The sequence below is a fragment of the Tachyglossus aculeatus genome, chromosome 17 (assembly GCF_015852505.1).
Source record: "Tachyglossus aculeatus isolate mTacAcu1 chromosome 17, mTacAcu1.pri, whole genome shotgun sequence".
NCBI classification, from domain to species: domain Eukaryota; kingdom Metazoa; phylum Chordata; class Mammalia; order Monotremata; family Tachyglossidae; genus Tachyglossus; species Tachyglossus aculeatus.
This window is the reverse complement of record NC_052082.1, coordinates 52079841-52106837: the sequence shown is the minus strand read 5'-3', so window position 1 is coordinate 52106837 and position 26997 is coordinate 52079841. Positions and strand designations below refer to the sequence as shown.

General features: G+C 47.3%; 1 protein-coding gene across 1 annotated transcript; it reads left to right on the top strand.

Moving 5' to 3' along the window:
- Positions 1-10455: 10455 nt before the first annotated feature.
- LOC119939384 (multidrug and toxin extrusion protein 2-like) lies at positions 10456-25575 on the top strand. Its single transcript, XM_038759384.1, has 15 exons — positions 10456-10518; positions 11429-11577; positions 12023-12065; positions 12745-12789; positions 13598-13695; positions 14290-14387; positions 15051-15164; positions 16255-16322; positions 17509-17617; positions 19886-19961; positions 20605-20674; positions 21789-21921; positions 23179-23273; positions 23895-23976; positions 24943-25575. The coding sequence occupies exons 1-15, from the start codon at positions 10510-10512 to the stop codon at positions 25083-25085; spliced, it is 1332 nt and encodes a 443-aa protein (XP_038615312.1). The 5' UTR covers positions 10456-10509; the 3' UTR covers positions 25086-25575.
- The last annotated feature ends 1422 nt before the right edge of the window (positions 25576-26997 follow it).

Sequence of the window (26997 nt, the reverse complement as noted above, 5' to 3'; positions counted from 1 at the left end):
TTGTCCCACACTGAGCGCTTACTGTGTGCAGACCACTGTACTAAGCGTTTGGGAGAGTACAATACACCAGAAAACAGATGCATTCCCTGCCCACAAGGAGCTTACAGTCTAGAGATGGGTGGGGGGGAGAATTTAATATAAATAAATTACAGATTTGTACATAGGTGCTGTGGGGCTGGGAGGAGGGAAGAATGAGGGAACCAAGACAGGGTGACGCAGAAGGGAGCGGGAGAAGAGGAAGGTGGGGGTTTAGTCAGGGAAGATCTCCTGGAGATGTGCCTTCAATAAGGCTTTGAAGGGGGGGAGAGTAATTGTCTGTCGGATTTCAGGAGGAAGGGCATTCCAGGCCAGAGGCAGGAAGTGAGTGAGGTTGTCGGCAGCAAGATAGGCGAAATCAAGGCACAGTGAGAAGGTTAGCAGTGGACTCAATTTCACACCCCGTCATATCTGGCTCTTTGGTTCTCGTCACCTTCACCTATCCAGAAGGCTTGGGGTAGCACATGAGGCCGTGGAAGGTTGTTGAGGCCCATCCTTCAGCGATCTCATATGATCATCCTTTCATCTCCCTCCCTGGGTTGAGTTGAAGCTCTTGCAAGCTCAGCTTGCTCAGCAGGGGAAGTAGGGCTGTCTGAATGATGACAGCAAACCTGCCCCTCCAGGCTGCACTATAGACTAAGTTCAGCCATCCCACAGAGTGATGTGCTCCTCCTATCAGCTGAGGAAGCAGCAAGGCCTAGAGGAAAGAGCACGGGCCTGGGAATCAGAGCACCTGGATTCTAATCCCCGCTCTGCACTTGCCTTCTACGTGAAGTTGAGCCAGCCACTTCTCTGAGCCTCAGTTTCCTCATCTGTAAAATGGGGATGAAATACCTGTTACCCCTCCCTCTTAAACTGTAAGCCTCGTATAGGTCAAGGATTGCATCTGATTATCTTGCATCTAACCTAGCACTTGGCACATAATAAGCACTTTACAAATACCACTTTTACCTGATCACCTTGTAACCTCCCCAGTGCTTAGAACAGTGCTTTGCACATAGTAAGTGCTTAATAAATGCCATCATTATTATTATTATTGGGTAGGGACCATCCCTGTTGCCAGTTTGTACTTCCCAAGTGCTTAGTACAGTGCTCTGCACACAGTAAGCGCTCAATCAATACGATTGAATGAATGAGACTGTGAGCCCGTCGTTGGGTAGGGACCGTCTCTGTTGCCGAAGTGTACTTTCCAAGCGCTTAGTACAGTTGCTCTGCCCACAGTAAGCGCTCAGTAAATACGAATGAATGAGTGAATGAGATTGTGAGCCCGTCGTTGGGTAGGGACTGTCTTTGTTGCTGAACTGTACTTTCAGCTGCCTTCTGAGGACTGAATTCCTTTCTGGGTTGTTGCCTTCACAGTTGCAGGGGAAGGAGGCTTCTGGTTTTTCATAACTCTACCCTCGCTGCCTTCCCAGCCACACCTGAACCTCAAAGGGACTGAGGAACAAGCAGCAGTAGAGATTTAAGATAGTTTCAAAGGTAAGGGAGCAGGCCACTTGTAGATGGAAATAATAGGGCAATTCTGGTGGCAAGGGACATACACCACCCTCCCACTGGCCTCTCCATACTTTGACGAGAAACTGGATTAACGGGGCAGTGAAGAAGAGAAAGCCTGTACCGGCAGGTCTTCATTCCTCGAGATGGAAACTGGTTACTGTTATTTATGGGAGCTGTTTTCTCTCATTTTTTCCTCACCTCTGCTCTCCTTGCCCCCATTCCTTTGCCTGCTGTTGCACCACCTCATCTTTTCGTCCCTCTTATTGCAAAGCCCAGCAAAACGGCTGCCTCAAGAGAAAAGGCATGAAAAGCAGAGGTGACAAGAAGCACCTTAAGCAATACTGTATAATGCATGAATATTTATGTGGATGCTGTTTTGTACTTCAGACTGTCAGTACAAACTACGTACTGGTTCAGCTTTTTAACAGCGCTAGGACAGTGTGGAAAGAGCAAGGACTTGGGTGTCAGAGACCTGGGTTCTAATCCTGACTCTGCCACTAGTCTGCTGTGTGACCTTGGGCAAGTGGCGTAACTTCTGTCCTCAGTTTCCTCATCGCAAAATGGGGATTCAATACCTTTTCTCCCTCCTACTTAGACTATGAGCCCCAAGTGGGACCTGATTATCTTGTATCTACACCAGTGCTTAGTACAGTGCTGGATACATAATAAACATGTCAATTCCACCGTTACTATTGTATGCCAATGAGGTCCTTAATAAACTTTTTTTTTGAGGAAGATGATAGTGTGTGGAACTCTGATTGGGGCAAATAAAGAAGTTGGGATAGGGCCTAATGTGCTTTAGACAATTACATTCAATTAAAAGTATTTGCTGTAGTAATCACTTGGGAGATAAATGTGGACTAGAAATGAAGAAAAAGCACAAATACGTTCAATTGGATCGTTAATTCCTTGGAGGCTGGGACCATTTCCTGCTTGTATGGTCCTAAACCTCATCATCATCAATCGTATTTATTGAGCACTTACTATGTGCAGAGCACTGTACTAAGCGCTTGGGAAGTACAAATTGGCAACATATAGAGACAGTCCCTACCCAACAGTGGGCTATAGTCTAAAAGGGGGAGACAGAGAACAAAACCAAACATACTAACAAAATAAAATAAATAGGATAGATATGTACAAGTAAAATAAATAGAGTAATAAATATGTACAAACATATATACATATATACATCTAATTCAGTGCTCTTGCACACAGTAAATGTGCATTTAGAGGCAGTATGGCCTAGTGGAAAAGGCAGGAGGTCCACATTAAGCACTTACTGTGGGCAGAGCACTGTACTAAGCGCTTGGAAAAAACAATTCAGTAATAAAAAGAGACAATACCTGCCCACACCAACATCTGTACAATGGGACCAAAGTACCTGTTCTCCCTCTTGGATTTAGCCCTCATGGAACAGGGACTCCATCTGATCTTTCGTCCTGAGGCTATCCCAGCGACCAGCTCCATATTTGGCACAGTAAGGGTTTAATTCTGATGACAATAAAGCAAGGATTTTAATTCAAATTGCCGAACTTTTCCACTCTTCCCGGCCAGCAACTTTTTCTCATCTCCCACTCCCTTCTGCATGGCCCTGATTTGCTCCCTTTCCTCTCCCTAACCCGCCAGCCCCCCAGCACTTATGTCTATATCTGTCATTTTATTTATTTATATCGATATCAGTCTCCCCCCCCATTCAATCGTATTTATTGAGCATTTACTGTGTGCAGAGCACTGTACTAGGCGCTCTCTCTAGACCGGGAGCTCGTTGTGGGCAGGGAATGTTGCTGTTTATTGTGGTATTGTACCTTCCCAAGCGCTAAGTACAATGCTCTGCCCACAGTAAGGGCTTAAAAAATACGACTGAATGAATGAATGAATGAATGAATTCATTTGTACATATTTATCACTCTATTTTATTAATGATGTGTATATAGCTACAATTCTATTTATTCTGATGATATTGACACCTGTTTACTTGTTTTGTTGTCTGTCTCCCCCTTCTAGACTGTGCACCAGTTGTTAGGGAAGCAGCGTGGCTCAGTGGAAAGAGGTCACGGGTTCAAATCCCAGCTCTGCCAATTGTCAGCTGTGTGACTTTGGGCAAGTCACTTCACTTCTCTGGGCCTCAGTTACCTCATCTGTAAAATGGGGATTAAGACTGTGAGCCCCCCGTGGGACAACCTGATCGCCTTGTAGCCTCTCCAGTGTTTAGAACAGTGCTTTGCACATAGTAAGTGCTTAATAAAGGCCATCATTATTATTATTGGGTAGGGACCATCTCTGTTGCCAATTTGTACCTCCCAAGCGCTTAGTCCAGTGCTCTGCACACAGTGAGCGCTCAATCAATACGACTGAATGAATGAGACTGTGAGCCCGTCGTTGGGTAGGGACCGTCTCTGTTGCCGAATTGTACTTTCTAAGGGCTTAGTACAGTTGCTCTGCCCACAGTAAGCGCTCAATAAATACAATTGAATGAGTGAATGAGACCGTGAGCCCGTCGTTGGGTAGGGACCGTCTTTGTTGCCGAACTGTACTTTTGAAGCGCGTAGTACAGCGATCTGCCCCTAGTAAGTGCTCAATAAATATGATTGAATGAATGAGATTGTGAGCCCGTCGTTGAGTAGGGCCCGCCTCTGTTGCCGAACTGTACTTTCCAAAGCGCTTAGTCTAGTGCTGGGCACACAGTAGGCGCTCAATCCATCCGAATCAATCGCATTTATTGAGCGCTTACTGTGTGCAGAGCACTGTACTAAGCGCTTGGGAAGTACAAGTACGTCCTCCCCCGGGCCTGGAATGCCCTCCTCCCTCTGCCCATCCGCCAAGCTAGCTCTCTTCCTCCCTTCAAGGCCCTAATGAGAGCTCACCTCCTCCAGGAGGCCTTCCCACACTCAGCCCCTTCCTTCCTCTCCCCCTCATCCCCCTCCCCATCCTACCTCCTTCCCTTCCCCACAGCACCTGTATATATATGTATATATGTTCGTACATATTTATTACTCTATTTTACTTGTACACATCTATTCTATTTATTTTATTTTGTTAGTATGGCTTTGTTCTCTGTCTCCCCCTCTTAGACGGTGAGCCCACTGTTGGGTAGGGACCGTCTCTACATGTTGCCAACTTGTACTTCCCAAGCGCTTAGTGCAGTGCTCTGCACACAGTTAGCGCTCAATAAATACGATTGATGAGGATGATGATTGAGCGCTTCCTGTGTGCAGAGCACTGCACTAAGCGCTTGGGAAGTACAAGTGGGCGACATCTAGAGACAGTCCCTACCCAACAGGGGGCTCACAGTCTAAAAGAGAATGAGTGAATGAATGAATGGATGAATGAATGAGTGCCTGAAGGAAGGAGGGAATTTGTGCGGCATTCACGGGCCCGCCTGCCCCCCCCCCCCCCGCCCCTCCCGGGTTACCTGTTGGCTCAAGATTCCTATAACCCAGGGGCGAAGTGAGGGGACGGGAGGGGCCGGGCCGGGCCTCAGTGATGTCACGCGGGCCGGGATGGAAAGCGGCCGCTCGGACCCCCGGAGGGGCGGACGGGCAGACGGCCGGCCGGCACTGGGGCTGGGAATTGGTGGCCGTCGGGGCCGGACCCCCGGCAGGAGCGCGGCCCGCGCCCCCACGGTGCCCATGGAGCCGCCCCCGGCCCGGGGGAGCGGGAGGAGCGGGAGCCCCGACGACGGGAGCCCCGCCGACGGGAGCCCCCGGTCCGTCCCGTCCGAGCCCTCCGGCTGGCGCCGCCGCTGCCTGCGGGGGCTGCGCGGGGCCGTGCCGCCCGGGGCCCCGCGGGAGGCCCGCCAGCTGGCCGCCATCGCCGGGCCCGTGGTGAGGCCCGCTACGGCCGCCGGACCGGGGGGACGCCGGGGGACCGGGCACCGGCGGGGGCGGCGGGGGGGGGGGAGAAGGGGACACGGTGGAGGGAGGAGCGCGGGCCCGGGGAGGGGGGGGCGGGGCCGGGGCGGAGGGAGGGCGGAGCACGGGCCGGGGGCGGGGCCTTCGGGGGCGGGGCCGGGGCGGAGGGAGGAGCACGCGCAGGGGGCGGGGCCTGCGGGGGGCGGGCCGGGACGGAGGGAGGAGCACGGGCCGGGGGCGGGGCCTGCGCTGAGGGAGGAGCACGTGTTTAGGGCGGGGCCCGCGGGGGCGGGGCCCGGATTGAGCGAGGAGCACGTGCCGGGGCCGGGGCCTGGAGGGAGCGAGGAGCACGTGCCGGGGGCGGGGCCTGCGGGGGCGGGGCCTGGATTGAGGGAGGAGCACGTGTCGTGGGCGGGGCCTATGGGGGTGGGGCCGGGACGGAGGGCGGAGCACGGGCCGAGAGCGGGGCCTGAGGGGGCGGGGCCTGGACTGAGGGAGCAGCACGGGCCGAGGGCGGGGCCCGGACTGAGGGAGGAGCACGTGTCGAGGGCGGGGCCCGCGGGGGCGGGGCCGGGACTGAGGGAGGAGCACATGCCGGGGGCGGGGCCTGGACTGAAAGAGGAGCACGTGTCGAGGGCGGGGCCTGTGGGGGGCGGGGCCTACACTGAGGGAGGAGCACGTTCCGGGGGCGGGGCCGGCGGGGCCGGGACTGGGGGAGCACGTGACGAGGGCGGGGCTTGGAGGGAGGGAGGAGCACGTGATAAAAGGCGGGGCCTGGATTGAGGGAGGAGCACGTGCCGAGGGCGGGGCCGGGATTGAGGGCGGAGCACGGGTCGGGGGCGGGGCCTGCGGGGGCGGGGCCTGCACGGAGGCAGGAGCGCGTGCCGGGGGCGGGGCCTGAGGGGGCGGGGGCGGGAATGAGGGAGGAGCGCGTGCCGAGGGCGGGGCGTGCGGGGGCGGGGCCTCGGTTGAGGGAGGGGCACGTGCCGAGGGCGGGGCCGGGATGGAGGGAGGAGCACGTGCCGGGGGCGGGGCCTGCGGAGGTGGGGCCGGGACTGAGGGAGGAGCACGGGCCGGGGGCGGGGCCTGCACGGAGGGAGGAGCACGGGCCGGGGGCGGGGCCTGGATGGAGGGCGGAGCACGTGCCGGGGGCGGGGCCGGGACGGAGGGAGGAGCACGTGCCGGGGGCGGGGCCTGTGGGGGGCGGGGCCTGCACGGAGGGAGGTGCGCGTGCCGAAGGCGGGGCCTGGATGGTGGGAGGAGCACGTGCCGGGGGCGGGGCCGGGACTGAGGGAGGAGCACGGGCCGGGGCCGGGACTGAAAGAGGAGCACGTGTCGAGGGCGGGGCCTGCAGGGGCGGGGCCTGGGTTGAGGGCGGAGCACGTGCCGAGGGCGGGGCCTGCACTGAGGGAGGAGCACGTGCCGGGGGCGGGGCCTGGATGGAGGGCCGAGCACGTGCCGGGGGCGGGGCCTGGATGGAGGGCCGAGCACGTGCCGAGGGCGGGGCCTGTGGGGGGCGGGGCCTGGGTTGGGGTAGGAGCACGTGCCGAGGGAGGGGCCTGCGGGGCGGGGCCTGGATTGAGGGCGGAGCACGTGCCGAGGTCGGGGCCTGTGGGGGGCGGGGCATGGGTGGAGGGCGGAGCACTGCAGGGGGCGGGGCCTGGAGGGAGGGAGGAGCCCGTGCCGAGGGAGGGGCCTGCGGGGGTGGGGCCGGGATTGAGGGAGGAGCACGGGCCGCGGGCGGGGTCTGGAGGGAGGAGCACGGGCCGGGGGCGGGGCCTGCGGGGGCGGGGCCGGGATTGAGGGAGGAGCACGTGCAGGGGGCGGGGCCAGGTTTGAGGGAGGATCACGTGACGAGGGTGGAGCCTGGGGGCGGGGCCTGGGCTGAGGGAGGAGCACGTGCCGGGGGCGGGGCCTGAGGGGGCGGGGCCGGGATTGAGGGCGCGGCCGGGGTTGGGTGTCAAACCCATCCGAATAAAGAGAATTATAGCTATATGCACATCATTAACCAAATAAACAGAAGAGTAAGTGTGTACAAGTAAAATCGATAGACTAATGAATCTGTACAAACATATATACAGGTGCTGTGGGGAGGGGAAGGAGGTAGGGCGGGGGGGGATGGAGAGGGGGAGAGGAAGGAGGGGGCTGAGTCTGGGAAGGCCTCCTGGAGGAGGGGAGCTCTCAGTAGGGCCTTGAAGGGAGGAAGAGAGCGAGCTTGGCGGATGGGCGGAGGGATTGGGGGCATTCCGGGCCCGGGGGAGGACGTGGGCCGGGGGTCGATGGCGGGACAGGCGAGAGCGAGGTACGGTGAGGAGATCAGTGGTGGAGGAGCGGAGGGTGCGGGCTGGGCAGTAGAAGGAGAGAAGGGAGGTGAGGTAGGAGGGGGCGAGGGGATGGACAGCCTTGAAGCCCAGGGTGAGGAGTTTCTGCCTGATGCGCAGATTGATTGGTAGCCACTGGAGATTTTTGAGGAGGGGAGTGACAGGCCCAGAGCGTTTCTGCACAAAGATGATCCGGGCAGCGGCGTGAAGTATAGACTGAAGCGGGGAGAGGCAGGAGGATGGGAGATCAGAGAGGGGGCCGATGCAGTAATCCAGTCGGGATAGGATAAGAGATTGAACCGGCAGGGTAGCAGTTTGGATGGAGGGGAAAGGGCGGATCTTGGCGATGTTGTTGAGGTGAGACCGGCGGGTTTTGGTGACGGATTGGATGTGTGGGGTGAATGAGACGGCAAAGTCGAGGATGACACCAAGTTTGCGGGTCTGTGAGACGGGAAGGATGGTAGTGCCGTCTACAGTGACGGGAAAGTCAGGGAGAGGACAGGGTTCCGGAGGGAAGATAAGGAGCTCAGTCTTGGACATACTGAGTTTTAGATGGCGGGCAGAAATCCAGATGGAGATGTCCTGAAGGCAGGAGGAGATGAGCCCACTGTTGGGTAGGGACTGTCTCTATACGTTGCCAACTTGTACTTCCCAAGCGCTTAGTACAGTGCTCTGCACACAGTAAGCGCTCAATAAATATGATTGATTGATTGAGGGAGAGAGAGCAGGGGCAGAGATGTAGATTTGGGTGTCATCAGCGTAGAGATGAGAGTTGAAGATGTGGGAGCGATTGAGTTCACCAAGGGAGTGAGTGTAGATAGAGAACAGACGGGGACCAAGCACTGACCCTTGAGGAACCCCTACAGTAAGGGGATGGGAGGGGGAGGAGGAGCCCGCGAAGGAGACGGAGAATGAACGGCCGGAGAGATAAGAGGAGAACCAGGAGAGGACGGAGTCGGTGAAGCCGAGGTTGGATAGCGTGTTGAGGAGAACGGCGTGGTACACAGTGTTGAAGGCAGCTGAGAGGTCGAGGCGGATTACGATAGAGTAGGAGCCATGTGCCTCAATTACCTCATCTGCACACAGTAAGCGCTCAATAAGTACGATTGATTGAGGGAGAGAGAGCAGGGGCAGAGATGTAGATTTGGGTGTCATCAGCGTAGAGATGAGAGTTGAAGATGTGGGAGCGATTGAGTTCACCAAGGGAGTGAGTGTAGATAGAGAACAGACGGGGACCAAGCACTGACCCTTGAGGAACCCCTACAGTAAGGGGATGGGAGGGGGAGGAGGAGCCCGCGAAGGAGACGGAGAATGAACGGCCGGAGAGATAAGAGGAGAACCAGGAGAGGACGGAGTCGGTGAAGCCGAGGTTGGATAGCGTGTTGAGGAGAACGGCGTGGTACACAGTGTTGAAGGCAGCTGAGAGGTCGAGGCGGATTACGATAGAGTAGGAGCCATGTGCCTCAATTACCTCATCTGTAGAATGGGGATTAAGACACTGTGAGCCCCACGTGGGACAACCTGATTACCCTGTATCTCCCCCAGTGCTTAAAACAGTGCTTGGCACATAGTTAGTGCTTAACAAATACCATCATCATCATCAGAGTACTTCTATGTGCCGAGCACTGTACTAAGCGCTTGGGCGGGTACAGTACAACAGAATTTGAAGACACGTTCCCTTCCCATAAGGAGCTTATAGTCTAGAGAGGGAGACATATATTAATATGACTAATTTATAATATATAATTCAAAGACATGTACTTATGTACATATGTACCCATATATTATGTGCTGTGAAACTTCTCTAGGCTGTAAGCTCATGTGGGCAGGGAACATATCTGCCAATTCTGTGCTTAGTACGGTGCTCTGAGCACAATAAGTGCTCAATAAATATCACTGATTGATCGATTCTTTTCTTACCGAGTCGGCAGCTAAGGAGAGGTTTTCATCCTGATGCCTATGTCTAGCAAGTTGGAAGATTCACCTGACTTGGTCCTAATTAGACCAGGTCATCTCTAATATGGTTTCTTGGCAGTCTCATGCCTCCTTTCTCACTTTGTTTCTTTCAGTTTCTAGCGCAGTTGATGGTTTTTATGATCAGCATCATCAGCTCCATATTCTGTGGCCATCTGGGGAAAGTGGAATTGGATGCTGTTATACTTGCTGTATCTGTAGGTATATTTTCCACCTTAATACAAATTTCAGAATACAAAATCCGGTCCATCGCAATAAAAACTGCAATTCATTACTGCGTTTAGCTATTAGCCGAAATTCGTTCTCCAAATTTATTTTTCACTTCAGCTGTTTTTTTTTTAAAGGAAACAAAATTCTCTTGAAATGTTTAATCATTGAAAATTTGCTAGGAAGTCTGAATTTAGCCAAATATAAAAATCCCCTGATTTACCTAGGACCATGGTTAGCAAGTTAGTAACTTAAGAAGGACCTCTTCTTTATTTAGAATATTTTCACAGTCTTTCCCTCTTCAGATCCCACCCTCATTAGAAAGGGACAGCAACAGTAAAAATTTAGAATTCTTGCCCATAGCGATCTAGCCTAAACTAGCAAGTCCTCAAGGTGATTCAGGTCAAACAACTGTTTATATTCCATAGTTTCAGATTTAAACTTGAGGGGGTTTTTTTCCTCCTAGGGAGAAAAGAAGGGGAGACTAAAGGGAGGTGTGCTTGAATTGTCAGGGTAATTACTTCTGTTAGTGCCTTTGACAGTATATTGATATTTGTTTCCAGGTTATAAATGTTACTGGCATTTCAGTTGGATCTGGCTTAGCGTCAGCATGTGATACGTTAATGTCTCAGGTATGGCCATTTTTTTTCCAAATTCTTGTTTTTTTATTTCAGGAAATTTGATTTCTAGGAGGAAACTGAAAATCCCATGTTCCTTGTAGTGTATTTGTATATTCTATGTCTTTCCAATTTAGAACATCTATGTTTGCAGATTTTTTTTTATCTCCTTTATATAATACTACCAATAATAATTACGGCTTTGATCATTGCTTAACTTTTTGAGACATTTCTTTTTACACCTGTTACCCCATCTGTAAAATGGAGATTAAGACTGTGAACCCCATGTGGGATATGGCTGCGTCCAACCTGATCAGCTTGTATCTACCCCAGTGTTTAGTACAGTGCCTGGCACGTAATAAGTGCTTAACAAATACCATAAAGAAAGAAGGAGACCTGGCCTCAGGGTAATTTGAATAGGCTGTGTTATTTTTGAAAACTGGTCCATCATCCCAAGCGTGGTCACCTTCTTCCTGCTCAGTGACCATAAGCAGGGTGATGAGAGATTGTCAACTGTTACTATTAGATTGTAAGCTCCTATAGCAAAGGGACAGTATCTTTCTCTTCTATTATACTCTCCCAAGCGTTTAGGACAGAGCTTTAAATGCAGGTGCTTACTAAATATGATTGTCTGAGAGGGAGGACGTCAGCAATGCTGTCTCCTGGGAATGCTGAACTAAAAGTTCCACAAAGCTTTGGGATCCAAACAGGAAGATGAAGCATGTGACGTGAACAAGAAGCAGCTGTCTTTCTTGATGCAAGGGAGTGTGGCCAGTTTGAGCAGAACAGACCCAAATCTGGAGTATCTGATTATTTGTCTAAAATCGGAGGCACTGTAAACACTGAAACTCTTAACTGTATAGAACTTTTGCCCCGATATCCCATTTATTGGTGATGACAATCTTTCTTGTTTCTTTTTTCCTAGTCATTTGGAGGCAAGAACTTGAAACGAGTGGGGATCATCCTTCAGAGAGGAATTCTTATTTTACTACTGTGTTGTTTCCCTTGCTGGGCCATCCTTATTAACACTGAACAATTACTCCTGCTTGTCAAACAGGATCCCGAAGTGTCCAGGTCAGATAAGCTTTTGGTCTTAGATTCCTAGGGCTAGGAGAAATGATCGTCTAGTTTTCTTTCTTCAAACTCCCATTTCCTGCTAATCACTTGCACTCGAGTCCTCCCGATAATGGGAATTGTGGAAATAATAATGTGGAAATGAATTCCTCCATTCATCTGTTGATTGTTTTGGGATTAAGACGGTGAGCCCCATGTGGGACAGGGACTGGGTCCAACCTGAGTTGCCCGTATCTACCCCAGACCTTAGTAGAGTGCCTGGCACATAGTAAGCACTTAAATACCATTAAAAAAAACCACCCTGGGTCTCTCTCTAATGCAATTCATGCTACATACATGTCAATCTCTCTGGTGTTTGTATGCATAATTATCTGTGATTACCAAACCCCCCCAAAATAATTCCATCAGAATTTATATGCTCCCTCCTATGTTTTTTCCTTTCCAGATTGGCCCAAGTTTATGTGATGATCTTTATTCCTGCTCTTCCTGTAAGTTTGTGTTGATTTGGGTTCTCCCAAGGAGCAAATATTGATTATCCCATTTTTTCACGTGAAAATGTAAGCGCAGCCATATCACCCTTACTGCTCGAGTATCTAAAACGTTAGATACTGTTTAGAAAGGAAGGGAAGGAAAACTTCCTTTTCCCTGATGTTCTCTTCATCATTGCCACTGATGGTGTTGTAAAGGCAGCTGCAATTTGATCAGTTCACAGCCTTAAGATAGTGTTTTTTTCCCCTCAACAGGCAGTGTAGTGTAACGGAGTGGAAATGACACTTGGCGTCAGGAGACCTAGATTCTAGTCCCAGCTCTGCCACTGGCCTGCTGTGTGCTGTTTGTCAAATCACTTACTACTGTATGCCTCAGTTTCCTCATCTATAAAAATAGGGAGAAGTTATCCGCTCTTTCTAGCTTTAGATTGCAAGTCCCAGGAGGGTCAAGGAGGGTGTCCCTAGAACTTAGCACTGGCCCGTGGTAAGTGCCTAATAAATACTATAGTAATTAATTAAGCTGCTTATTTGTGCCTCGTTTTCATGGACAAACTTCTCATTGAATTATTGGTGATGTGTTTCACTTTGAAGTCGGGACTGTTGGAAAGTGTCTGCTATAGAAATGAAACAGTTCTGCTCACTACTTCATGGCTAATAGAAATGTTTCTGCATCTTACAGGCAGCATTTCTATACCAGCTTCAGACAAGATATTTACAAAGTCAGGTAAGGCCTGTTCTCTTAGGTCCTCTCTAATCCCAGAAACGCTTCTAAATGTCTTGGTTCTTAGCTTTCCTGGGCCAGTCGGAGTGAGTGCTGTTTCACAGCATCTTTCTCCCATACACCCAAGTCTCCTTCTTGCAAAACCTTGCTTTAAGGTTTAAAGACACCACACACAATTTCTTCTCGATAATGCAGCAAGCCAGAGCCCAAGGCAGCTTGGCCTAGTGGATAGAGTATGGGCCTGGGTTCTAATCCCCACTCTACCACTTGTCTGCTGTGTGACTTTGGGCTAGTCACTTCAATTCTCTGGGGCTCAGTTCCCTCCTCTGTCAGTGGGGATTAAGACTGTGAGCCCTTCATGGGACAGGGACTATGTCCAACCTGATTATCTTGTATCTACCCCAGTGCTTACAACAGTGCCTGACATATAGTAAGCGCTTAACAAATACCACAATTATTATTATTATTGTTATGTCAGAAGAACATTTCCTAAATCTCTATATTCCAGCCAAAATGTAATGAAAACCTTTGTTTTGGCAGAGGTGGGCATACTTAGGGGAATATGGTACCGTGGTGTTTCCCTGAGGCTATTTCAGTGTCTGAACCATAATCAATCCTCAGCAACAGAATCAGTCAATCAATCATATTTATTAAGAGCTTACCATGTGCAGAGCACTGTACTAAGCAAGCACTTCGGAGAGTAAACTATATAACAGAGTGGGTATGACAGAAACTTTCTGTTGAAGGTCCTGGGGCAAGGGAGTGGGAGAGGTTTTTTAAGATGATTCTAATCATTGTCTTTGACTTTCAGGGCATCATTTTACCTCAGGTCATTACTGGATTTGCTGCCAATATTATCAACGTGGGTCTGAATGCCGTTTTCTTGTACGCACTGAAGCTTGGTGTGGTGTAAGTATTAACACAGTTAATAGCTTCTGAAGAAAGCTAATAGTATTAGGCTAGGTCCTTTCCTTTCTAGCTCTGCAAGTCAGAAACAAACTGCAGAGGCAAAATATTGTTCTGCATTTGAGTTTTTAGCGTATCTAATTTTATGGAAATCTGTCCCTATTTTAATCCATGTTTTTAAGGCTTCTTTTTCCTGAAGCATTCAGAAGTACCTCTAGACTGAAAACTCCTCCTCTAGGCTGTAAGCTCCTATAGCCAGGAAATATGTCTACCAACTCTGCTGGGTTTTTTTTTTTTTTTATAGTATATGTAAAGCACTTACTATGTACCAGGAACTGTACTAAGCACTGGGGAGCCAATCAGGTTGTTATATTGTTGTGTTCTACTCTCCCAAGCGCTGAGTACAGTGCCTGCACATGATAAGCACTCAATAAATATGATTGATTGATTGGCTCACTCTGTTGCTGAGGATAGATTATGGTTCAGACACTGAATCCATTTTAAACAATACTCCCAGTCCCTTGGGAGATGGGGGAAGCCTGAACTGAGAGCCTGCTAATGATAACCAATCCTCTTTCCCTCCTCTTCTGTCTTCAGAGGATCTGCCTGGGCCAACACCACTTCTCAGTTCACTCAGGCTATTCTTCTCTTCCTCTACGTGAGGTGGAAAAAGATGCATGTTCAGACCTGGGGAGGTATGAATATTTTTCAGTGTTAAAGTGTGCATGATTTGCTCTTCTAATGTAGCTCAATTATCTGTTTCTGGGTAACGGAATTCTTTCACACAGTTTGACCTTGAACAGAAGTTACTGAGGTGTTTAGTTTTTCATCCTGGCAAACAAAACAAATTTGGTTTGAGTCTGTGTATTTCTATGAAAACCTAAGAAAGCCAACCCAAGAGAAAGCAGACGAAAAGGCAATTTAGTAAGTCCTGCCTCTGACTTGTAACTTTTAAGGGCTCTCATTTGAGACCCTCCAAAGATTGGGGTAGATTTTCCTTCCTTTGTTCAGGAGTGAAATTTCACTAGGCTCTGATAACAAGGAAGAAGCAGCATGGCCTAGTGGATAGAGCAAGGGCCTGGGAGTTAGAAGGACCTGGGTTCTTACCCCAGCTCCGCCACATGTCTGTTGGGTGATCTTGGACAAGTCACTTAACTTCTCTGTACCTTGGTTTCCTCATCTGTAAAATGGGGATGAAGACTGTAAGCCCCATGTGGGACATGGACTGTGTCCAACCTAATTATCTTGCATCTACCCCAGTGCCGTAGTAAGTGCTTAACAATACTATTAAAAATAACAAAACAAACAAACAAAAGTTCTGGAAAGACTAAGGTTGCTTTCACTCTCTTGCCCTGCAGGCTGGTCTTTTGAGTGCTTCCAGGAATGGGACGTCTATATTAAGCTGGGCTTTCCCAGCATGATCATGCTATGTATTGAATGGTGGACCTTTGAAATTGGGAGTTTTCTGGCAGGTTAGTCAACAATCCACTAAGTACCTGTATATATGCAGAAGAAATCAGAGAGTAAGCCTCAAAGAAATTTGATATCTCTCCTTTCTATTACCTTTTACTTGATCTTCATGGGAATCTGGGTAGCAACAACTCTGTGCACATTTGGCTAGGGAATGACTTAACAGAAGGAAGGTTGGAAGGTGACCAAAAAAAGTGGGCAAGCAACCCTCTAGACTGTAAGCTTCCCGTGGGCAGAAAACATGTCTACCAACTCTATTATATTGTATTCTCCCAAGCGCTCAATACAGTGCCCTGCACACAGTAAGTGTTAAATAAATTTGATCAGTTGGTGATATTTTGAAGATTTTTTAGGAGGTTGGAGGGGCTGCCATTGAAAGCTTTTTAAGGGAATGCAGGCAAGTATCCTGCTGGCTCCGAGACCAAGTTTTGCCTTAAGATGGGGTGAAGGGGCACCCCTCTTGGGAATAGGGGAACCTCTGTGGTGTTTCTGTAGTTCCAGATGGAGGATTCATTTGTCAAGCCTGAGTAAGGAAGCCTAGGCAAACTTGAAACTGCCCTTGTCATTTTTTGCGCTGGGGACAAGGACTCCAGAAGAACAGTAGTCAGTCCTCCTTCCAGCAAGAACCCCCAGATCTCAGGGCAGCTGCCCCAGAGGTCTAGAAGTGCCCCTCTCCGCTTCCCCCATGAAGACTGCCATTAACTTTAGTAATAATAATAATAAGATTTATTAAACACCTACTGTGTGCAAAGCACTGTACTAAACACTGGGGTAGATACAAGATACTCAGGTTGGGCTCCATCCCTGTCCCTTGTGCAGATTACAGGAAAAGTAGGAGAACAGATATTGAATCCCCATTTTACAACTGAGGAAACTGAGGCCCAGAGAAGTCAAAATCACTCAGCTGGCAAGTGACAGAACTGGAATAAGAATCCAGGCCAGTGCCTTTTCCACTGGGCCACACTGCTCCTTTGCTATCCTCCCTCTTCAACGTTCATAGCTTTCAAGTTTCAAATGAACCTATATCTAGAAGGAGAATGTTTGTTCCAATTAGGTTTTTAAAGACTTGATTGTCTGAATTTGTCTTTTTAGGACTGATTAATGTGGCGGAACTGGGAGCCCAGGCTATCATTTACCAACTGGCCATAGTGGCCTACATGGTAAGACTTTCGACTTATGGATCCACTTCCTATTTTGTTTGGTAGGCAGATGTGTAAAAAGCAGTTAGAAATATTCTGGGCAATTATTTCTTCTTCCCGTCCCACCCCTTAAGCTCCTCTGAATACAGGTTTACTGACCTAGGGTGGAACCTAGCCTAACTATAACACAAGAACAAGAATAGAATTTGGGATCCTTGACTCTGGAACCGGCTGTTTAGCTTACTAAATCACACGACTTCCCTTCCACCTGTATTTTCTTCTTAGAGAATTGGGAAGTGAAAATATGTAAGATATTGGAAATAGTCTGACACACCCAAAGGATAAACAAACTAGCTCCCACTGTTCTTCTCCTTTCGGCAGGGGACATGTCGCTCTTTTGTTTTGCATTTCCTGAGCACTTTAGTATGTTGCACCTAGTGATTGGTCAATAAATGCTTCTTCTCCTTCTGCTACTACTGAGGGGCTTTAAAAATATTTAGAGGGGAATAATTGGAATTAGAGACGCTTATTTATCACAGGGTGGTAAGGAACATTCTCCTCTGTGGACAGAAATCAAGACCCTTAGAGTTAAAGCAGTAGTAAAGTCATCTCCTCCAAGAGGCCTTCTCTGATTAAGCCCTCTTTTCCCTGGCTTCCTCTCCCTTCTGCATCATTTGTGGATCTACGACCTATGGTCTTTTGGTATTTACCCCACCCTCGATCCTCACAGCAATTATGGAAATATCTATACATTATAAATGATTTATATTTTTGTCTCTCTCCCCCTCTAGACTGTAAGCTCATTGTGGACAGGGAACATGCCTACCAACTCTGTTGTATTGTACTCTCCCAAGCGCTTAGTACAGTGCCCTGCACACAGTAAGCGCTTAATAAATTCCAGTGATTGGTTGATTAGAGGAACTGGCTGCTCAATCAAATGAAGTGGTGGTGATTCCTCAGCCTATTATATTAATCAATCAATGGTATTTATTGAGCACTTACTATGTGCAGAGCACTGTAGGAAGGGCTTGGGAGAGTACGACACAAGACACGTTCCCTGCCCACATTGAGCTCACGGTCTAGAGGAGGAGACAGAAGTACATTAGAAGTAATGTATGTTTAGTGTAGCTGTGCTCACATTCCACTTAATTCCCCTCATGCTTTTCACTGTGATGGCTGTCCTTGTCTTGTGTATTTCTATCCTCAGGTGCCACTTGGCTTTAGCGTAGCTGCCAGTGTCCGAGTGGGCAATGCTCTGGGTGCAGGAAATGCAGAGCAGGCAAGGCTGTCTTGCATCACCGTGCTGCTCTGCGCAGGTGGGTGGAGGCTCTCCCAGGTGCTCAGGGAACTTGCCTATCAACTCTGTTGCTTTGGACCCTCCTGAGCACTGAGTACAGTGCTGTGCACATAGGAAGTGCTCAATACATACCACTGACTGCCTGATTGATTTACTAGACCATTTGAGTGGCTGAAATCATCCTTTTCTTGCCAATCTCTCCAATGATGATCATAACTGACTCATGGGACTAGACTTGACTAAGACACGTCTCAAGAATCATCTTCCTCTCCCCATTTGTGGTGGATGCGAGCTACCTGCTCCGCTCGCGATCAGTTCACTTTTCTGGAGTTCCTGATACTCCACAACTGTCAATCAACTGTCAACCTCCTCTACCGCACGTAAGGTTTTGACACCGCCTACACCTCCTTCCTCTCCTTCCCGGATCACAGATGGATGACCTCTGTAAGTAGGCGGGCCATATTGGTCTCCTGATTGGCAGCCACCTTGGGGTCTCAGCCATGTTCAGAATTGCACTGGTCACCCCTTTAGGCATGGGGCTAGAAAAGGTGGCCTACTGCCCCTATGCATACATGGCATGGGAGAAATTGGCTGTGACCATGACCACATATGAGCAGCAGCAGCAACTTAGCACATGATGGATGATTGTATATTTTTATCGCTGTCCTTCATCCTTGAAGAAGCCGCTGATGGTGAAATTTACCTTCGTGTGAATGTGCCTGTAAAGGCCAATGCATGACCCATAGAAGTCCAACCTCACTACACACATGTAAAGACGGCATTTCATGCTTTTGTGTGTTTGCAGTGCCTGAAGCTGTTTTCACTGTTGCCTCCTTGTCTCTCGATCCTCACAAAGCCTCTACTCCCAAAGGGCTGCAGCTCCCTTGAAGGCAGCATACCATGCTACTCTATCTGCTTCACTCCCCTCTAGCTTTCAGCTTAGCGGAACATATGGCCTGAGGCTTTGCTTTATTGCATCCTTAAAACATTTCCTTTGACCCTTGTTTTTGGTAGCCCAGCAGAAAGCTTATGGGCAGGAAATGTGTTTGCTAATTCTGTTGTAGTCTCTCAAACATTTAGTATAGTGTTCTGCACCTAGTAAGGGCACCACTGATTGATTGGAGCCCATGGAGCAGGAGCTGCTTGGGCAATAAATAATAACCGTGGCATTCTTTAAGCGCTTACTACATACCAAGCACTGCACTAAGCACTGGGGTTGATATACGCAAATCAGGTTGGCTCCAGTCCCTTTTCTACATCATCATCATCATCAATTGTATTTATTGAGTGCTTACTGTGTGCAGAGCACTGTACTAAGCGCTTGGGAAGTACAAATTGGCAACATATAGAGACAGTCCCTACCCAACAGTGGGCTCACAGTCTAAAAGGGGGAGATGAGGCTCACAGTTTTAATCCCCATTTTACAGATGAGGTAACTGAAGCACAGAGAAGTGAAGTGACTTGTCCAAGGTCACACAGCAGACAAGTGGCAGAGTCAGGATTAGAACCCAGGCCCTTCTGAATTCTAGGTCCCTGTCTATCCACTACGCCGCGCTGCTTATCTACCCTGCAAGCATCCATTCTCCTCACTTGTCCCACCCAGCAAACCCTTGTTGAGCCGGGCAGAACCTCAGTGTTAGAGGTTAATTTCCTTCCAGGACAGAGTTTGTTTTACACCATGGGAGTTGTATTTCCTAAAGAACCCTGAATTTTAGTACTTTATCCACTCCGAGCGCAAGTTCAGAGTCTTCAGATGCCGTATTGCATTTTATTAGAGAAAATTTCCTAATTCCACAATAGTATTCAGTCCAGAAACATAATGAAAGCATGTGGTAGAGAAGAACTGACTGTAAGAGCATATAAATTTGATCAGCAGCTTGGTTTAGTGGAAAGAGCACGGGCTTGGGAGTCAGAGGTTGTGGGTTCTAATCCTGGTTCAGCCACTTAGCTGTGTGACTTTGGGCAAGTCACTTAGCTTCTCTGTGCCTCAGATACATCATCTGTAAAATGGGGATTAAGACTGTGAACGCTACGTGGGACAACCTGCTTACCTTGTATCTACCCCAGTGCTTAGAACAGTGCTTGCCATATAGTAAGCGCTTAACAAATACCATTATTATTATTATTTTGTTATCTGGTCCGAATCAAAAAAGTAACCTCAGATTTTCATTTTCTGGATCACTTACATCTTAGAACTAAAAAGCCTATTATTCCTGCAGGTAAGGAATATAGTTTATCACAATCTTTGGGTTTTTTAAGTCACCCCTGACTTTCTCATGTCTTCCAGAGATTTTTGCCGTCCTGATGGGGATCTTACTCTCAACCTTGAAGGATGTGGTGGCTTATATATTTACCAGCGACAAGTATGTAATCTCGTTCCAGGAAAATCATGATTGATTATGACTATGGTATTTGTTAAGAGCTTACTCTATGCCCAGCACTGTTCTAAGCACTGGGGTAAATACAAGTTAATCAGGTTGAACACAATTCCTGTCCCACATGAGGTTCACAGTCTAATGATCTGTAGGTTTATGATTTGTTTACTTATTTTGCAGCTCGAAGAGTTAGTTTGGCCTTCTGCTTCCATAGGGAGAATTCAAGGATTAATTTCTTGACTTTTACTAGTCACTGTGGTTAGTGTGTATATAAAAATCTGATTGAAATGAATCTCATTTGCATTCACTCCTTTTTGTCTGTTTGTAGTAATGTTTATACCGTGAATGAAAGGCTTCTTGGGCAAGTACTCTATATTCTTAAGCCAGGAGTGAAGCTGTGTGATTTGAGTAAATCAAATTCTATTACTGCCTCCTACAAATCTAGGATTTTTTCAGTTATTTTCCAAAATAAAAAAAATTATCTTTTAGTGAGGAAAGCATACTGATTGTCAGGAATAATACTACATTTGATATCAGTGAGTGTCCTGATCTTTTTGAAGTATTGCTATAGATTCTGTGCTCATCAGCTGAAGCTCTTTGTCCCTGCTGCCCGCTTTTTGTCTTCCAACAGAGAGATAGTTTCCTTGGTGAGTCACGTGATGCTGATATTTGCTCCCTTTCATGTGTTCGATGCAACTGCTGTAAGTGTTTAGTACATGCTATGGTGTATAATATGAATACTTTTATGAATATTGTTTTGTGTTTTCTTCTCCTTAATCATTAATTCTGCTTCTGAAAAAAAAAATAGGAAAAAGGAAAAGGAAATAGTACCTGCACTTTGAGAGGGTTTGGGGTAAGAACAGGGGTAGATTCCCTGTGGACCTGCCCTGGGTATTATGTGCATATATGAGTTTCATCTTGCTTCTAAGCAGGGCCAAGATTAAATACTGAGGTTCATCAACCCTGGGCCCCAGTGATGTATGTTCTGTGAAAGAGTGTCAGAATTTTTGTAATGCTATCTTATGTGTAACTAAGAGAAACTGGTGCTGTACATTGGTCTTTGTTTTGTTTGGTTTTATGGTATCTGTTAAGCGCTTATTATGTGCCAAGCACTGTTTCCCCCTCTAGACTGTAATCTCATTATGGATAGGGACCATGTATGTTATATTGTTATATTTGTACTTTTCCAAGGTCTTAGTACAGTGCTCTGAACACAGTAAGCACTCAATAAATACGATTGATTGATGGATTGATTGTTCTAAGCGCTGGAGTAGATACACGTTTAGCAGGTTGGAGACAGTCCCTGTCCCAAATAGGCCTCGCAGTCTAGGAGGGAGGAGGTTGTGAGCTCGTCCTCTAGACTGTAAGCCTGTTGTGGGCAGGAATGTGTCTGTTGTTATATTGTACTCTCCCAAGAGCTCAGTGCAGTGCTTTGCACACAGTAAGTGCTCAATAAAAACGATTGAATGAATGAATTTTACAGTTGAGAAAACTGAGGCACAGAGAAGCGAAGTGACTCGCCTAAGGTCACAGAGCAAGCAATTGGCAGAGTCAGGATTAGAACCCAAGTCTTCAGACTCCCAGTATTTTTTTCACTAGGCCATGCTGCTTCTCTAATACATTTCGTTGCACTTATTAAAATGGGACTGAAAGGGTTTTGGTGGAGATACAATTCCATCCCCTAAAATTCCATGTCCTCATACTCTTTGTTACTTGGAGTTATGTTGACCATGATTAATAGTCATACGTTCAGCTGCCTGTGGCTCCACGTTCTCTAGATCACTGCAATTCAATTCTGTTTTCTTTCTTCCTCAGGGTACCAGTGGTGGAATATTGAGAGGAACAGGCCAACAAAAGATTGGTGCTATCTTAAATGCTATTGGTTATTACGGAATCGGTTTTCCCATTGGAATATCCCTTATGTTCGCTGCCAAACGTGGCATAATAGGTATGTTTGGTCTATACAGGCTGCATGGAACACAATGCTAGAGAAAGCAGGAGGTCTCAATTTTGGAAAGGGAATCCTTCAATCAATCAATGGTATTTATTGAGTGCCCTACCATTTGCAGATCACTGTACTAGGAGCTTGGGAAAATATAATACAACAGAGTTGGTAGACACAGCCCTTCCAGTTTAGGGAATTCAGGTGCTTGAAAACTAATGGATTTATCAGCAGAACTTCATATTCTATCAGTATGCTTTCCTCACAAAAAGGAATGAGAAAAATCCATGAATAATCTTCATTATCTATCCATCCAGGATTTCTAACTAGTGGCTGAAAAATATCTGTATACACACCTTCCCTTCTATGGAACGTTTCGTAGTTCCTCTTTTTTGTAATCTTTAACCTAACTTTCCAAACAAAATTATGCCACAGTCACACAATTATGCCTTAATCATCAGTGACTCTATTATGAATCAATATTACTCTGCAAAACCTTACACTATCAATCGATCATATTTTTTGAGCACTTAGGGTGGGCAGATTACTGTACTAGGCACCTGGGAGAGTATAATAGCACAGAGTTGGTACACGTGTTCCTGCCCACAACAAGTTTACAGTCTAGAGTCAAAAAATGTGGTACTGCAGTGGGTACTTGGGAGACTGTTAATTAATCAATCAGTGGTATTTACTGAGCACTTACTATGTGCACAGCACTGTTCTAAGCACTGTTACAGAAGACAGATCAGTTTGAGGCAGGGCAATCACACATAGTATAACTGTTTTAATGGTGAGGTTTGGGGAAGATTGGGACATCAAGAAGAAGGAAAGAAAATAGCACCAAGTGCTGTGGGTAGAAAAGCAGCAGTGCATAAAGGCAATCTTTATATGCATGGTATGCAGAAAGGATTAACAGTCACTCATTAATCCTGTTGACGACACCTGCCCCCACTGACCATCATCTCAATTTCAGCGATTTCATCAACAAACTCTAAAGGCAGTTGTAGATGGGTGAGTGGCGATACATAAAGAAATAATAGTAAGCTCATTGTAGGCAGGGAATGTGTCTGTTTACTGTTATATTGTACTCTTCCAAGTGCTTAGTACAGTGCTCTGCACACAGGAAGCACTCAATAAATACAATCGACTGACTTCCTTTCTTTAGAGAGCGGAACTTCAGTTGTGTTTGGGTCACAAGAGGAAAACTTGAATGAGCATATGCGTTTCCCTAAAAGTTATTCATGTTCTGCTTCTTTCTTAAAGGGCTTTGGACTGGATTGATAGTGTGTGTCTTCTTCCAAACCCTTTTCTTCTTGATATTCATTTGGAAGATAAATTGGAAGAAGGCTGCGGAGCAGGTAAACATGATTTGGCTTTTAGAAAACACTTGGGATCGCTGGGAGCCTTTCGCTGGAATTACCAGAGGGCGAGGTCAATTTTTTGGTCGAACCACATGTGGATACTGAACCACATTCAGTTTCACTTGGGAAGTCCCAAATGCAATTTTGGTTTCTACTAAGCTTTAGAAAGAAAAGTCACAGATTAATAAATCCTCTAAGGACACCAGTAGATTTCTGTGGGGCTGAATTTCTTTTCACAAGTTGATTTTTTTTCCCCCAAAAGACTGAGAGATCAAGGGAGGAAATGAAAATATAGAAAACAAGAGGTCAGCAACAATTTTAAAGCATTTCAGAGAACTTAAAGTGCTGACTGGTTCAGGGGAGACCAGTTATGGTTCCATGCTCCTGCCAGCAGCTTGGGATTCTAGAGGAGCAGGGTAGGCAGGAAATATAGACTGTGAGCTCCTTGTGGGCAGGGAATGTGTCCACTAACTCTGTTGGATTGTACTCTCCCAAGCGCTTAGTACAATGCTCTGCAAACAGGTAGCTCTCAATAGATGCCACTGGTTTACTGATGCATGTCAAACTGACATTGCTATACAGACGGCCTCAGGGGAACATTTGCACGTTTTCTTTTAGGCCCAAGTCCGGGCTGGACTGAAAGGGATGACAGATAATGGGATCCCCAGAGCAGCTTCAGCTAATGAAACACTCTCCCCTGGTAGGTACCACTTCTCCTTCCGGATCACAGAGGGTTGGATTGGGGTTGAAGAGTTTTTGTTTTTTCAATAATAACCAAGTGTCTTAAAACCTACGAGAATGGACACAGAAGCATCAGGCCTAGGGAAGGCCTGGGATTCATTGCCTGATTTGGGGTTTTTTTTGGTTTTTTTAAGTGGTACGTGTTAAGCACTTACTCTGTGCCAACGACTGTACTAAGTGATGGGGTGGATAAAAGCAAATCGGGTTGGACGCAGTCCCTGTTCCACATGGGGCTCACATTCTTAATCCCCATTTTACAGATGAGGGAACTGAGGCACAGAGAAGTGAAGTGACTTGCCCACAGTCACACAGCAGACAAGTGGCAGAGCCGGGATTAGAAGATCAGGTCCTTCTGACTGCTAGGTCCATGCTTTATCCACGAGGCCAAACTACTTCCCCAGTTGCCTGTTTCCCCCACAACTCCCCACTCTGACTATGAAAATCATGTGGGACACAGACTGTGTTCGACCTTATTACTTTATATTACCTTATATCTACCCCGGTGCTCAGAAGAGTGCTTCACACATAATAAGCACTTAACAATAACAACAATAATCATAAGAACAATAAAAAAAAAGAATTTCAGTCTTCTGCTTTTCCTGCCCTAACTCTGCCACAATGGTGATTGGGCTTCAGCAAGGGGAAAACAGTGATTTCAGAATGCATTTTGTTATGTTCTGCTTTCACCTAAAATACTTATTTATTCATCACTACCCTGCCTGAGTGGAGGGTAAACTGGTAAGCTCTCCCCAAATTTTACCTGCAAAAATCACCAAATTGGGAAGTCATCAAGTCATTGGGAAATCATGGAATTCAACTCGCCATTCATCAGGGAGCTTAGCTTTTGATATGATTGTTATTGCCAGACTCATCAACAGAAGAGCATTTTAGGGTCCTGTGAGTAAGTGAAAATTCTTTGTTCCAGAATCAGAAGCCTGTGATGCTGTGGTTTTGCCTGATGTCATTAGGCCTGAGAACCAGACGAATCATCTAGTGATGGAAGAGTCATGTCTCTGTACCATTAATACAGTTGGAGCGGTTTTGACAGTGAAAGAGCTTATCTTTTGACGTGGGATAGTTTTGGCCCTGGGCGTGGTCATCTTGTTAGCGGGAATTTTGATCAGGCTTTTAACAGGCAAAGGCTAAAGGTGCCTATCGCCAATCTGATGCCAGAAGAAATGTGGATTTTAGGCTGAACAGAGAGTCACCCAGAGGTCTGGGCACTGCTAAGAGGGGAGAGAAGACTTGGCCTCATGCCCATCTGCTGAGATGAGAAAACTTGCCTCCAAACCTTACATTCTCTTGGTCAGCAGAGACCCTGAAGCACCTGTTTAAGAATCGAGAAAGCAGTTAAAAATGTCGACTCAGGATGTTCTTAATCCTACGTATCCTACTCTTAACCCTCTTCTCCATTTTAAAGTGTGCATTTTATGTCCTCTTCCCTTTCCTTTTTCCAGAAAAGCATTTCAGTTTTCTTGTGAAACGTTACCTCTCAGTCCAGGGAGTAATTTAGGAGCTACACAGGGCTATAGTGTATCCTCTGCATTACTCTTTGCAAATAAAGTCTCTTTTACCAAAATTGTGTGAGATCTAGCCTCCTCCAACTAGAAAGTGGTTTTCCATTCTTCCCTTTTTCTGCAATGAAGCCTGCCTCTGCTGGGTGGACTTGGGCAAGTTACTTAACTCATCTGGGACTCGGTTTTCTCTTCTGTAAAAAGGGGTTCAGGTAGACTGTGAATCCCTTTATCTACCCCATTACCTAGTATGTAATAAGTGCTTAATAAATACTATAATTAGTATACTTCAAGGGTGGAAGCCTAAAGTGACAAGGTAAGTGGATGTTATAAGATAGTGATACCAGGGAGGTGGAAACTATCTTTGTTCCTTAGAACAGAAAGGGCTTTCACTCCAGCTTTATCTCTCCCCTTTTATTGACCCAAATGTGACATCCCCCCTCCCCCTACAACCCACTGTAGTTTCTGGGTTTCTCTCTATTCAGGCTGAGATGACACATTTCACCCATCAAGGAAGTGGTGGAGCTGGGATTAACCCAGGGCCTCTGATGCCCAAAGCCCATACTGTTTCCATTAGGCCATGAGCTAGCAGCTCTCACAGTACTTACAATCTCTTATCCTTCCCTGTCAGTCATTTTCTAGCTGGGGCCTGGAGAAGAGAGAGAGAGAGAGAGAGAGAGAGAGAGAGAGAGAGAGAGAGAGAGAGAGAGAGAGAGAGAGAGAGAGAGAGAGAGAGAGAGAGTGTGTGTGTGTGTGTGTGGTCTGTGTCCACATTAGCCAGTTAAAAACAGAACTGAAACCAGTCCCCAAGTTATTGTTGTTATTGTTGGATTTGTTAAGCACTTTCTGTATGTCAAGCACTGTGCTAAGTGCTGGCGTAGAGAGAAGTTAATCAGGTTGGGCACAGTCCCTGTCTCACACAGGGCTCACTGTCTAAGTAGGAGGGAGTAGAATTAAATTCCCATTTTACAGTGGAGAAAATTGAGGCCCAGGGAAGTTAAGTGATTTAGCCAAGGTCATCCACAGTGGGCAATCGGCAGAGTTGGGATTAGAACCCAGATCCTCTGACTCTCAGTTCTGTGCTCTTTCCTCCCAATTTCTGGAGCAGTGCTCTATCCCCTGGAGCAGCAGCAGAGTTATTACAGCAGCTGAACAGGAGGAAACAAGCCCAAACATATCCCCTAGTGTGGGCTGCATATGCTATCAGGGCATGTATATTCTATTAAACGCCTTCACTACTATTCAGATTTGCTTAGGATAAAATCTGGATGGTTAGGGTAATCACTGAGTGCTTAGGATGTGCCAAACACTGTTCTAAGTGTTGGGTGTAGGTACTGGATAATCAGGTCAGACACGGTCCCCGCCCCACATGGGGCTCAGTCTATCTAACCCCCATTTTACAAATGAGGACACTGAGGCTCAAAGGGGTTAAGTGACTTGGCCAAGATCACGCAGCACACCAACGA